The 13,514-nt window shown below is 33.2% G+C and overlaps 4 protein-coding genes across 10 annotated transcripts in view; 2 read left to right on the top strand and 2 right to left on the bottom strand.

Annotated features, from left to right (window-relative positions):
* Positions 1 to 3,263, top strand: part of LOC125068019 (rho guanine nucleotide exchange factor 10) — a 36,896-nt gene extending 33,633 nt beyond the window's left edge. For all 6 annotated transcript variants that reach the window (XM_047676972.1, XM_047676969.1, XM_047676970.1 and 3 more), the window contains one exon: positions 32 to 3,263. In XM_047676972.1, the coding sequence (XP_047532928.1) occupies positions 32 to 1,657 (1,626 nt within the window). In that variant the 3' untranslated portion in view covers positions 1,658 to 3,263. The remainder of the gene's footprint in view (positions 1 to 31) is intronic.
* Positions 3,264 to 3,980: 717 nt separating this feature from the next.
* LOC125068397 (coiled-coil-helix-coiled-coil-helix domain-containing protein 10, mitochondrial-like) lies at positions 3,981 to 7,926 on the bottom strand. Its single transcript, XM_047677496.1, has 4 exons — positions 7,845 to 7,926; positions 4,763 to 4,898; positions 4,124 to 4,340; positions 3,981 to 4,051 (listed from the first exon to the last, which is right to left on the bottom strand). The coding sequence occupies exons 1-4, from the start codon at positions 7,868 to 7,870 to the stop codon at positions 4,041 to 4,043; spliced, it is 390 nt and encodes a 129-aa protein (XP_047533452.1). The 5' UTR covers positions 7,871 to 7,926; the 3' UTR covers positions 3,981 to 4,040.
* On the bottom strand, positions 5,691 to 7,585 carry LOC125068396 (coiled-coil-helix-coiled-coil-helix domain-containing protein 10, mitochondrial). The gene is made up of 3 exons (XM_047677495.1): positions 7,424 to 7,585; positions 7,203 to 7,341; positions 5,691 to 6,287 (listed from the first exon to the last, which is right to left on the bottom strand). The coding sequence occupies exons 1-3, from the start codon at positions 7,471 to 7,473 to the stop codon at positions 6,039 to 6,041; spliced, it is 438 nt and encodes a 145-aa protein (XP_047533451.1). The 5' UTR covers positions 7,474 to 7,585; the 3' UTR covers positions 5,691 to 6,038.
* Positions 7,927 to 8,415: 489 nt separating the features above from the next.
* Positions 8,416 to 13,514, top strand: part of LOC125068063 (transducin beta-like protein 2) — a 71,889-nt gene continuing 66,790 nt past the window's right edge. Inside the window, exons 1-2 of one of the 2 annotated variants that reach the window (XM_047677052.1) lie at positions 8,416 to 8,738; positions 12,601 to 12,798. In XM_047677052.1, coding sequence (XP_047533008.1) covers positions 8,588 to 8,738; positions 12,601 to 12,798 — 349 coding nt within the window. In that variant the 5' untranslated portion in view covers positions 8,416 to 8,587. The remainder of the gene's footprint in view (positions 8,739 to 12,600; positions 12,799 to 13,514) is intronic. The other variant, XM_047677051.1, reaches the window with a different exon arrangement.

Below are 13,514 nucleotides of genomic sequence, written 5' to 3'. Positions count from 1 at the left end.
TTGTATAAAAACATAGAATTATATATTGCAGGTAACGTCAATGGAGTACGCGAAAGGACTTCGACAAGTGAACACGCTGTGCGGCGACACAGTGTGGCTCGGCACTGAGGACAAGAAGATCATCATTTTTTCCGGCGTAGAACCGGAAAAACAAGAGAAATTGACGGAAGTGACGACGGTTGCGACCGTCACGCAGATTCGGTATCACTGTGATTCTATGTTCGTGGGACTCTCGAATGGTAGAGTATCAGTGTTCAGAAGAAACCATGACGATACGTGGGCACTTCAAGAGCCGCTTGCAATTGAACTCGGAGACAAACCCGTGCACTGCATATTGCCCGTCGATGGCATCATATACGCGACGTGTGCACGAAGAGTGTTTGCTATCAACGCCCTCACTGCGGAGATAATACGTATTCTTGAGCTCAAAGGTGAAGGCGACCGCTCTGTAAAATATCTAGCCCATTCTGGAGTAGGACTCTGGTCGGCGTTCTCCGACTCTACTTACGTAAGTTTATACCACGCCGAAACATTTGAACATTTGCAAAATATTGACATCGCTGCTGATGTGGCGAAAACTATCGGTGCTAGAGAAGGCAGTAAACCGGCTTATATATCGGCGTTACTTGCCGGACAAGGCCTTCTATGGGTCGGAACGACTGCCGGCGTTAGTGTCACCGTACCACTTCCAAAGCTGGAAGGGCTACCGCTCATCGGAGGCCACATCGCCGTGTCGTATCATGCTCATGCGGGTCCCGTTACATTCCTGTTGTCCCTCACGCCCGAAACGCGTGAGGTGGATGTTAATATCGTCCGACGAAATCTGTCGAACGCCCGCGCTCTCGCCGAAACCGTACAGGAGTACAAAGAGGAGGAGAGTAAAGAGGAAAACGACAAGCACAAGCTCGAGAGGCGAATATCGGAAGAACTAAGTCCGTACAGACCGCAGCGAGTTCAATCTGCGGTCATTCGGCGGAAGAAGCCAGGCGATGTGCGGCTCAGTAAAACACTGCCAAAATGCGCTAACCTAAATGCTTGCGATGTGTATGGACTATTCGGAGATCTCATGTTCGTGAAAGACTGTGTAGGAGAGGCTGACGTCAGTGGCTCGGGTGGCGAATCCCTCAGGCGAAGCGACCCGGAACTGGCCGCGATTCCATTCCGCGTTAGCACGCTAGATAGGCGGTTACGGATGAGAACGGGACGGCCCCGGAGTTTGGACCTTTCGAGCTGGTCAGTGGACTCCCGAGCTTCGAGTCTGTGCACGTCGTCCGGCAGCGAGGAGTCCATGGCATTACGCGGAGTCTCACGAACGAGTTCTGGCGCGTCGGGTGCCGCTAATTTGGCACCCATGGCCGCTTCGACGCCCGATTCTTCTTCTGGAAAATCAAGTGCTTCCGAGCGATCGATATCGCGCAGCGATTCCGCTAATGCAGCGCCAGAATTACGTTCTACGAGTAAAAGCGCAGGTCGAAGCCTACGAGGTGCTGATTATATTGTAGGCGACAGCTTGTCTCGACGGTCGGTGGTAACCGTAGTGGGTGGTCGAGGCTACGTCGACTGGCGGCAGACGGCTGACGCGGCAGAGCGTCCCACTCCCGCTGCCGACCCTAACCCCAAAGACGCGCATCTCATTCTATGGGAAATGCGATTGTAAATCTAAATAATAACTACGTGTGGTCGGTCACACGAGGAATGTTAATTTAAGGATCAACACGTTCATATCTACGATATGAATATACAATGTAAATAAACCAGAGCATCTGTAATTATGTAAATGTCACTTTAAAACAGCTCATAAAATACAATTTATATATAGATTCACTAATTGAAAGTTGTTAATTCCTTATAAGCTTTATTTATGCATCGATCCAACCTGAACTGGTGTAAATTGATAAAATGAAGTTATAATACGAGAGAAATGAAATTTATAGTGTGTAAATGATGTGATAAGCTTTAAATTATTTTTGGATAATTGGGTCCTGACTATTCGCAACTGTACCCGATATTTACAATAGTTTGTACAGCTTACATTATGTGCAGGTGCATTATTATTGTGACTGTTTATTGTAATGTTATAAATTTTGAATGTTGTCCCATGAAGCCATGTTGAGAGCATTTTTTGCTAGTTATAACGGTATGGCTATAAGCTTGTAGAATACCAGTCATGTACTTTTACTTATTAACTTTATATACCACGTCATAAAATTCCGTGTTTTCATTATTGGTCGTATGTGGGGGGTGGTAAAGTTTAACTTCAGGCATTGTAATTTAATTTAATAATGAACCGCCATATTAACATAGATTAATTTTGTTAAATGTAATTATTAAAAATAATTGTAAAAAATATCGTTAATTTTGCTATTGTAATTTTATTTTTCGACTGGTTAATCGATTAGTTTAATGTATTTAAAAGGAAATCTAGTGGCCTTATTTCTCTAATGTAAATTTCCAGTGTTTGATTACGGCATTCGTTTAAGCTTTATTGTTAGACATAATTATGTCGCTTTAAGAATTAGACTGATTTAGCGTTAAAACGTATTATTAGTTGAATGTAAACATTAAGCCGAATGTACGACACTTCGAACGAAAATTATCGATAATTTAAGAATCTAACCAAATCAAGAATATATTGTATTACTAAATTTGCCGAAACATCAGCGAAGTTTATTTTTTGTATATGAAATGTTGCACAATATTTCAAAAGGTTGTTCAGTCACAAAGTGATTTTTGTTAAGAGTTTTAGCTTAGGCTTAAGCAATGCGATGTCCTCCAAGATACCGTTATCAAGTTTTCAATATTTAACAGTTGAACCTCACAATTTTATTACTGTTAGTCGTTATTTGCAATATTTGTTCTTGGTCAGTAGAACATATAGTATCGATCATTTAATCCAAAGAAACACATTCAATTAGTTGACGGTTTTGTAAGAACTGAGGTCGGTAAGAATATTTACCGACGAAATTGTATACAACAAAACTACGTGCCAAAATGTATATTACCGTAAATTATGTACAGTCATTTATAATCGTAAATTTTGAAATGTAAATTTCAAAATTTTAATTTATTTCTTCCAAATAATTTGATTTATTTAATTGCAATAAACGATCTTGATGGGAAAAAAGTTATCTCGAATATTTTGTAACGCAAACCTCAATTGTTTTATTTTAAAAAAATATATATGGTTCTTTACACTGAAAAACGTCACAACATATATGTAATAAGGTGTAAATAAATTTTAAGTTTATATGTATACACCTGTACTTCGTGTTTTTATTTTTTTTACATAAACCTATAAAAACTCTTTTGATTTTTTATGAATATCAAACACATAATAAAAGCTCGTATCCTAATCCGTGCGCAAGTCACGAACAATCCAGAAAATAGTTTTTAAGTTTATTCCACTCCGCCGTTTGTTTTGTTCCGCCTGTTAGTTGGATGCACATGTGGCAGATTTTCATTTTCATTTTTCTTCACGATCTGATCATGATAAATTATAAACACAAATAAAATAAAGATTCCCGTTCTAATCACTGGACCACTTTTGATTTATTAAGGGACTGATAATTGAGATCTTAAGCTTATAACTTGGACTGACATAGACACTTCTATACAATATCCTTACAGTAAGGATGAACTTAATCCACCACGAATTATTATTAACACAATTTTTGTGTTATGCTGACTTGGCATCAATATAAACCCACTATAAGACTATAGACTAAGAATTTGCTTGGCTTAAATCATGTTATACAAAATCCTTATAGAATATATTTCGTTGTATTAAAATTAGTCAGACAAATTCAATTCAAGTTACACATACGCGTTGGGTTTACGTTAGATGACCTCACAAAAAACTTACTACGGTATGCTTAACTTACGTTACTGACGTTAGGAGTAGGTGTATGTGTTAAGTGTGTGTTTGTTTGAATGTGGCCAAACTCCACACGATAATGAAATCTTTTAATAAAACACCACCGTATGTTATTTTTATTTATTGTTAGATAATTTTGATCGGATAGATTTCTGTTACTGACTGCTCAAGGTATACCTGAAATGTTAATAAACAATTAAAAAAATAAAATTATATTACAAGAAAAAATATTTAATCTAAAGTACGTACGATTTCGACGCTTGCATTCTCGAAGAGCCTCATTAAAAGCTTCACATTCTTGCAAATTGTCGCGGCTTGAAGCGCACTGCAAGAATTGGGCTATTTCATAAGCACACGGTCCGCTAGGCTCTGTACCCAGTTGGTAATTACTTGGAAGTGAACGTTCCACCTCTTCTCTTCGCCGACCAGTAAATAAGCTCGAAATGGCTTCTCCTGCTAAGTGTCCCTAAATCATAAGATAAAACAAGCTATAATGAGAATCAAGACAATTAGGTGGTAGAGCTTACATTTACTTTGTATCACCGTGACCCGATTTGAAAGATGTTACCCAGTACCCAGTAGAATTGCAGGAACAAAGGATATAAGTTACAAAATCTTAGGCCTTTAATTGGCGGCTTACAGTCGGTTTAGAGTTACTTGTAAATAGTGGTTTATATTTGTGTATATTTGTCTATGGGCAAGAGGGGCCTCATCTAAAGGACAAATATTTAATAAAATATTGGAAATTTATTTAGTTTGGTAACTTAGTAATCTAGAATGTTTATATTTTTAAATAAATAAATCAAAATTTAAAAGCCATTTTATTTAACATTGGTGGCACCAAAAAGCTATTCTGTATAAATTACATTTATATAAAAAGGTACTAACCATAGTAGTACCAACAGTGACGCCACCTGCCACGGCTGCTGCATCTCTAAACACCGACCGCCGTGGCATTGGTGTAACGAATACTGCAGGGGGACGCGATGGTGCATGTTGATCTGCTCTAGAGTACCTAGAGCGACTACAGAAATAATTAAAATATTAATAATGACTTAAAAGTACTTTTTTTTAAACTCAATAATGAGCTTTCTTTAAATTTCATTCACAGTTAAATACTGACATTTTTATTTTATTAGTATTTTAAATAAACTTCAAATAGACGGACCAGTGAAGTTAGCAAAAAATATTTTATATAAATATTGTATTGGCATGAGCTGGTCAGCTTTACAGAAGATGATTGTTTGCAAACTTGATATTAATAAGAGCGGAAAGAATGCACAAACATTATGTTCATTAAAATCAAACCTATTCAAAAGGTTTTTCCAAATAATTATCTTAAAAATAATAATTGCATTCCATTAAAACCATTTACCATTTTTTAGTTTTCATATTTATTATCAAAGGGAAATAAATTATAAATTTTATTCTTTATCTTTCTACAAGCTACGAGCCTCAAAAGTGGAGCATGAGACCATGTACCAGGTCATGGTACATGCATGCAAATGCAATTTGAATGCAGGTGAAATGCATCACAGGTATTTTATTATAAAACTATAACATGGGTCGAAGTATCCCACATTTTAATTTTATTCTCTGATTTAAGATAAAACACCTGTATCTAAAAAATTTCATCAACAAAATGTAAAAACAACTGTAACAAGATGTGGACTTATATCAAGAATTGAAAGGTATTTATAATGTACACTTGCTTCCGTAGACGAAAAGGGGACACATTAATTTACTACTCATTTGTTTATAGAGAAATGGTAATATTTTGTATAAAGATTTCAAAAAGATGAAATAAAACAAACTCTGTTTTCTACTCTATTTTATTTATAATTTAAAAGTAACTAACAATATTAAAATAATAAAGGGGATAGATACTCCGCGATCTACATTGTCAATTTATTAAAAATATAATGACTAAAATTTACTATAAATAAAAAAAATTTTTACTCCAACAAAAATTACATATTATAATAATTACTAGGTAGGTGCCTCGAATTATTATTAAAATGGAACATCTTAAACTTGAGGTAGACTTTATGACAGGTATATGATTTGACCCAGCTTTTATAAAACCAGGCAAGAGAATTATGAAACCCAAAAATCATTATGTGTTTTTTCAAAGATTTTTCTTAGAGGCACCTTAAGTATTCAATTAAATACGATTGGTGATTTTGCATTGACGCAGAGCCTCATTGAACCCTTCACAAAGGGACAGATCATGTTGCTGTTGAGCACATTCAATGAATTGCTTGATTTCCCAAGCGCAAGGGCCCTGCGGTTGCTGTTGTTGGCCGTAATTAGCCTGGGCAGGAGCAGGTGCAGCTTGCTGCTGTTGCTGTGCTGGCTCACTGCTGCTACCTCCACTAAACATACCAGTTAAAGCACTACCAGCCATGTGACCCTGAAATGCAATAATAAATAGGTAAGTTTAGGCTGTTTTTATTTCTAACATGGAGGCAATAAAAATGAATATATGATTGATATGCACATAATCTGATTATTTATTAGTCTCTGCCTCTTTGCAAAATTTCAGAGACAGAAGAACAAACACTTTTATCTTAATACATATTATTATATGTTATACTTTTGTATTTAAGAGTGATTTATACATTACGTAATTAAATAACATAGTCATTTGTCAGAAATAATTATTAGTAAAAATTTCTAGAATTGCATCATAAGATCCAAATGAAAACAAGGCACATAATTAGGAAACTATTCTTAATCATATTTAGCAATATCAATTTTATAGTTAATCTTAATAAACAAAATCCTTGTTAAAAACCTTTTATTGGGTAAAACCTTTAAAAATATATATTTTAGAAGGGCTACAGTAATCAATAATAAGTCATCACTCAATATTAACCATAATGATTTATTCTTGTAAGAAATGAAAAAAACATCATCAAATATTCTAATGAAAACATATCATGAAATAAAAACTCAACTCATATAACAACACTAAAGTTTTATCACCAATACAACACAAAATCACAAAACAATCCAGTCATATAATTTCTATACTTACTGGTAAATATTTACGATTAAGGATTTGAAGGATTCAATACGATACTTTATGATAAAAATATGACGCAAATCATGTTTACATGCAGTAATGCCAATGTCAAGACGACATCAAAACACGTGATCACTATTGGAATATCGCCAAACAATGAATAATAGTAAATTCCTACAATAGGCATATCTGGAAATTGTCCCCATATATTGCGCAATGACTACGCGTTAAATATGACTTTCAATTTCCAAATGATTTACGAGTAAAAATTGTATTTGAGTTACATAACACAGTACGTACCACTGCAGATCCTACAGCAACACCACCAGCGGTGGCTGCCATTTGGCCAAACAAAGAAGGCTGCTGAGGCTGAGCGACAACAGGAGCGGGTGTCGATGGTGGAGCATGAGCTGGAACATGGCTTGGTGGTGGCGCAGCTCTAAAATTTTTTATCGAGAGGTTATATCACGCTTTGAATATTATAAAACAAATTTAACCAATTACCGATAACAGATATTTACCTTCGCTGTGGCGCCGGTGGTGGGCTTGCAGAACGTCCTCGTCGAGGCATTTTCAATTAATTATCACTTTAAAACAATTGCAATATTTTTGCAGAATACAGCGTTGTCGATATCACGAACTTCAACTGATTACTGAATCAGGAAACTTATGACACTGACAGTTTATCAATGACTTTGCTATAGTATTCTAGAAACTATAGAATGTTTAAATTTAGAATCGTCGGTCCTTGTCACTTCCTCATAAGTGTAAGAGACAGAAAATATTTGTTACATGCCTACCAACGTCAAAAGCTTAAAATAATTGAATGATATTCTATTTTATAAACAATAAAGAATTTATTATAATAGTATTTAAGAATATATATTTATACGTTCAATTTTTGTGAACTAAAAATAATTACAGTATATTAAATGTCATTACCTGCTGCTTTTACTACGGCCGGGCATGTTTGTATATTTATTACTAATTTAATTTAAATTCATGTTGGCTAATGCAATTTTTTGTCACGAATGATGGACTTTGTCAAATAAATTTATTTTTTAAAAAACACTAGCCAGCCAACTTAAATTATAGTAAAATATATATTTAAATATTAGTTGAAAATACAACAAAAAAGGTTTTAAAATATTATACTATACTCAAAAGCACATTTTTAATTTACTAAAAATTTATACTCAGTAAATAAAGTAAATAATAGGTGTAAATTGTCCTTACAAAGTATACAATATTATTTTTCTAAATATCATTAGTCAATTAAAAATTATGAATTCAATGTATCTTCTGTTCATAATTTTTACGTAATAAAAACATTTCTTAATATAGCATTGATGTTGTGACTATAATATAAGAACGTTGACAGACTACTAGTTACTTTTTTTTAATTTTAATCTTAGTTATTATTTTTAAATATGCGTAAATCAGATCGTATTTAATATAAGGTTGGCGCGAGTTTGTTGTACGCTAATGTCACTAGCGTAGGAAGCATGGTATTATTTTCATTCAATCAAATCAATTCAGTCGCCCGGTTCACTCTTCACTCTATTCAGTCAACTGTCAAGACAGTTCACGAATCACGTTCAGTTAATTTCTCACCGCGTGACTACTACTGTCTCTATTTGAAACTTTACATTTATCGGTATATTTTAATATATTTTTCAGTGAAAATGGGATTTACTGAAGCCGGTCAAAATATGAATGCATTTATTTTGGCTGGAATAACTGTTGTCTTGTGTGTAATATTACACTTTATTTACAAGACCATCTTCGGCAATACGAGGAGTGAAGTACAAAATCATGAAGCGGAGAACATAACAGGTAGAATAAAAATATTCTTTAAACTTTTAATATGTAATAAACAGTAGTTATATTTTCTAACAAACAGTAACTAGCAGAATGTTTATCGTTTTATAAAACACGAGGAATTTTGCCGCAAAAAGCTATGAGCTCGTGGTGAACGAGCGGTTAAATTCACGCGTGATAGATACTGTTACAATAATTCCGCTATCAAAACCAATTTATGTTTTATATTTCAAATAGTATTATAGTAAAATTAAAGGCTAGCATTTACTGCTAAATAACTGTATAATATTATTAATGCGCAACATATTATTTCATCAATCGAGTAAAATATAAAATGAATGGATAAATCTATAAACACGTCTAATATATACGCGATTTTCCTTTCGACTATATAGCTAATATTTATAAATTTTTTATAAATAAAACTTCAAAATAAACACACAGTCATAGATGTTTATCAAGTTGCATTTTTATTTGAGTTCATATCAATGACAGAAAACAACTGCACAAATAATATATAAATAGCAATTATAAGTAATTAAATGAACCATTGTTACAAATAGAACTTCAGTTTGGCATTGTGGGAAACGCAGTGTGCATATTATTTAAACTTAATAATTGGCCATAGCTAACATATATTCAGTTTTATTCAGTAAGTAAAATATTACTTGTATATTAAATGAAATAATTTTATTATACATCTAATAAATACTCTGATCATACTAAAGATATTCTAATGGTAAACTCAATACAGATAACATTAGAAAAACTTACTCTGAATTAATTCTAAATTTAAAAACTTAAAAAAATTGTAATGCAATTTAAGGGACAAGAATATTGTGCTCAATTTACAAGACTATATTGTATATATCATATTTTTTTTATAATGGACGTGTTAATATTTTCTTTTACTTTGCAATATTGGGTGCAAAATTGTTGCACAAATATTTAGATGTTACAATTTTAAATATTATTTAAATTCAATTTCTAAAATTTCTATTTGTCATATAGTGGTAAAATAATTTCATGGCATAGGTATTTTTATTATTGACTAATATTACCACTGTAACTTATAAGATCATTAATTAAAAGAAACACCTTAAATTAAGGATATTTATAAACATTGCCAGTAACTATTTTATTTAGTTATTTATGAGGCTAGTGGAATAATATATTATTATGTATTTAATTCTTATCACTGAACATTGTTATTGTGTAAAAGAAGATTATTAATTTAAGAAGGAATTTTATTAAAAAAAATATTCCAAAGTGTTATTATATGGGAGCTAGTGAAACTTCCTGCTAATATAAAAATAATTCAAAGCATTTTTAGCTATCGACTTTTTTATAATATTTTTTTTTATCGTTTTAAAAATATAGATTTTTTTTTATAAAACGTACATCGTAACTTGCATCGATTTATGATCGAAAATGTTATTCCGCGTCCAGCGTACCTACGAGCATGCTCTGTTAGGAATCATTCAGCAAATACAATGTTCGTTTGGTACCGGTACGCCATTTTTGCATTGCATTCTGTCATTCATATTCCTAGCTTTTGTTAGCGCCGTTTGTAGCTGTACCGTGTTTATAAATCGAACTAAAAATAACTTTTTTTTTTTTTTAATTTGTTATTATTTGTTCTAGGTGTAAAATAAAGATATTAGATGTCTGTTTTCTTCCTTCTTCTCAAATCTAAAATATCAAAATATGATATTTACACTTTTAATAATTCATTATTGCAGTTTTTTAAATACAAAGCGACGTATGAAAAACGTGTGAACGTAATATTTTTTAAGTTACGTTTCTTTTCGGAATAAGTTCGTTTTGTCAGTATCAAAAATTTCGTTTTTATAACAATCAGTAATTATAAAAACAGAAGAGTCACTTCGTTTATTATTTTCTCTATAGATTTCTCTACAATTCAAATGATATCTGACATTAAATTGCAAAACAGAGCCGGCAGATAAGTTAACGGTAGTGAAGTGAAAGTAAATTTGAAACAGTCTACATCGCCGCTAAACCACAAACACAACAGTGAAACGGAGAGAGGCATTTTTCTTTTTAGCACTTTTGTAAGATAACTATATAAAAAACAGTATCCCGGACGTTACCTTGCATGTTTTAGTTTCCGTCGAAAGCTTATTTACTCAATCATAAAGAGCCCTTTTAACTGACAACCTCCAGTATAAAGATTCTTCTCAGTCGTACTCTTGGCTGAGTGGTCGTGGTCATGGATCGTCTAATATGCTGCTTGCGGCTCTTGCGAGATGACTTCATCGATCTCTACTCTACATACTTTAGGATCAATAAAGTAGACCGTACCGGCAAACTACAATCGTAATCATTTCGATTACGATTATTAAAACTGTATGACAATAATTTGCATTGGAAAGTTTTTTAGCAATCATGATTGCCATTATCGATCTTCATCTCTCTCATAATAATGGTTCCAATTTTACCGAATAGCGGTCCGTAATATTTTAAATCGTACCGTGAACTTCGCCGTTTCAAATTCAATGAACCACTAACATAATTGTTTTAAAGTGTCTTGTAATTCAATTAGTCACTTTGTTATTTACGGAAGACTATGAGCTTTAACGAATTACTACTTTTTATTCTACTTTATTACATAAATTAATTGTGTGGTGAAAAGGGTTGGTCAAAATGTAGTTAAAAACATATATGCAAACTTCGTTGAATATTCTATTTCTGTCATCATTGATTTGACATTGAAAAGAAGAAAACACAAGTTTTGTTTAACTGATGACCCCCTTCCCCCACATTCTCTCACGTGAAGCGCGGGGTATGTGGGACTCAACGACAACGAGTTCGCAATACTCGCTAAAAACTGGTACCCCCTTCTGTATCTTGGTAGGGCCTATGGGATCGCTTGCGTATACAATCGTGACGCTCCGATATACAATATAACATATAAAATGTATATTAATATTATATATTTAACAGTAAGTCATTACACATACAAATAAATACTACTAAATATATATTATTGCTTGCGAAATATCAAAATACCTGTTAAATTTATTTACGGAGTTTCGTTACCTGATCCCCTGTTCTTTGAGTTGCTTCAGTTGTTGAAAATGTTAAAAGGTTTTACGGTGACTATAATACTTGTACAAAGACCGGCCGGTACGATAATTATAATGATAAAAACATATGTTTGTTAGAAGACAGAATGATAAATCACGCAATGAATACTTATGTATTGTATATGTGCGTTATGAATTGTAATATCTACCTGTAATAATCACGTAATGTTCATTATTACGTTAGTATAGTTATCAATTTAACGTAAAACTAATTACGCCTTTACGGAAATATATTTATGATATATGAATAATTTTTTGTATGAATGCTTGCTGTTGGTATTGAATTTTATAACAATCCATATTATTTTAAGTTTTGACAAGTATTAAATGACTCGTTAAATTTTTATGTTTGTAAAAGATTAATCAGATGATTAATTCGATTAACGATCGTTAATTATAATTTACAATCATAATCATGACGGATCAATGTTTTTACGAAAATGTTTAGTTACTGATGAATTCTTTGCCTTTATATACTAAATATTATAAAACCGCAATAAACTCAAAAACTACCGAACAGATTTTCATACCGTTTTCACTAGTTGACGGAATGATTTATAAGGTACATTTAAGTGTATAATTCATCAAGGTTTTGTGTAAATTGGATAAAATATGACGATGACTATTAATGATACTGACTGCGAGCTTTTTTGGCGTGCGATAAAACCAATAGAGTTCTGTATAAATGTTTTATGTGGACCCTCATTCTATCTTTGCGAAGACTCGTACCTAGTACATTTTAATTACGGAATATTATTAATTATTTACAGAAGCTTCGACTGAGACAACACAAGATTCCGCCGTAACCGAATCCCGTGCCGGTGGAAAGAATAAGAAACGTGCACAATGGAAAGGAAAGACAGATTTCAGCCACCCTTGGCTGCTTAAGAATCTCAAAGGGCACCCTGGTACTGTTCTTCTTATGGATTTCTCTGCAAATGGGAAGTTCATGGCCGCTACATGTGATGGTAAGTTACAAAATATTTAACACACACACACGGTGGCGGTAACTAACACATCTACAACCGTAAACTTTGTAACGATGGTCCTTCAAACGAGAGGTAACTAAATCTTCGACGTATTCTATTATCAAAACTTCCTTACACGTTCTGGGCGATAAGATATTCTTAAACAAATCTTCGTTTGATTTATTTGAACATTGATAATTCGGAGTTTGTTTGACGGGCCATCGTAACACGACACGAAAATAATTGTATAATTCATAGTAATTATTATTTCCTTCTGAAGTTAGTGACAATTATCGTAAGAAATGTGATTTAAGCGAACGTAACGCGATAGGAAGTTACTAAGGTAACCATTGTTGAGGTAATAAAATGAGATATCATTATTAGATAATAAGACGGTTGATCGAACGCTTTCCGATAGTCGGCGATACGCATGACTTGTGTTGCTCTGGTGTGTGTTACGTTAGCTAACTTCCTACCGTTGAACGAAACCGAATCAATAGAAAACTATTTATTATTAAACATTTAAACTAAAATTTTTAATACTACAAGTAATAAATTTACAGTCGCTTTTACCTTACGAAGTCCTCATATAAAATAATAGTATAAGGACTCCGTAAATTTTGTTCAAAGCGCCTATTGCTCTATCTATTCAATGATTTTTCAAGATTTAAGGGAAAGTATCTTTTAACGAGCCGTAAGCGCTTAACGAACACTTT

This window comes from Vanessa atalanta, chromosome 13 (assembly GCF_905147765.1).
Source record: "Vanessa atalanta chromosome 13, ilVanAtal1.2, whole genome shotgun sequence".
Taxonomy (NCBI): domain Eukaryota; kingdom Metazoa; phylum Arthropoda; class Insecta; order Lepidoptera; family Nymphalidae; genus Vanessa; species Vanessa atalanta.
This window is presented reverse-complemented; position numbering and strand designations above follow the sequence as displayed.

Bases quoted from the DNA above. Each gene is read 5' to 3' on its own strand.
- LOC125068396 (XM_047677495.1), bottom strand. From the start codon at position 7,473: ATGCCTCGACGAGGACGTTCTGCAAGCCCACCACCGGCGCCACAGCGA. The intron at 7,342-7,423 runs GTAAATATCTGT...AAAAAATTTTAG, and splicing joins CCACCGGCGCCACAGCGAAG to AGCTGCGCCACCACCAAGCC. The intron at 6,288-7,202 runs GTACGTACTGTG...ATTGCATTTCAG, and splicing joins TTGCTGTAGGATCTGCAGTG to GGTCACATGGCTGGTAGTGC.
- LOC125068397 (XM_047677496.1), bottom strand. From the start codon at position 7,870: ATGCCCGGCCGTAGTAAAAGCAGCAG. The intron at 4,899-7,844 runs GTAATGACATTT...TTATTTCTGTAG, and splicing joins GGCCGTAGTAAAAGCAGCAG to TCGCTCTAGGTACTCTAGAG. The intron at 4,341-4,762 runs GTTAGTACCTTT...CTTATGATTTAG, and splicing joins TCACTGTTGGTACTACTATG to GGACACTTAGCAGGAGAAGC.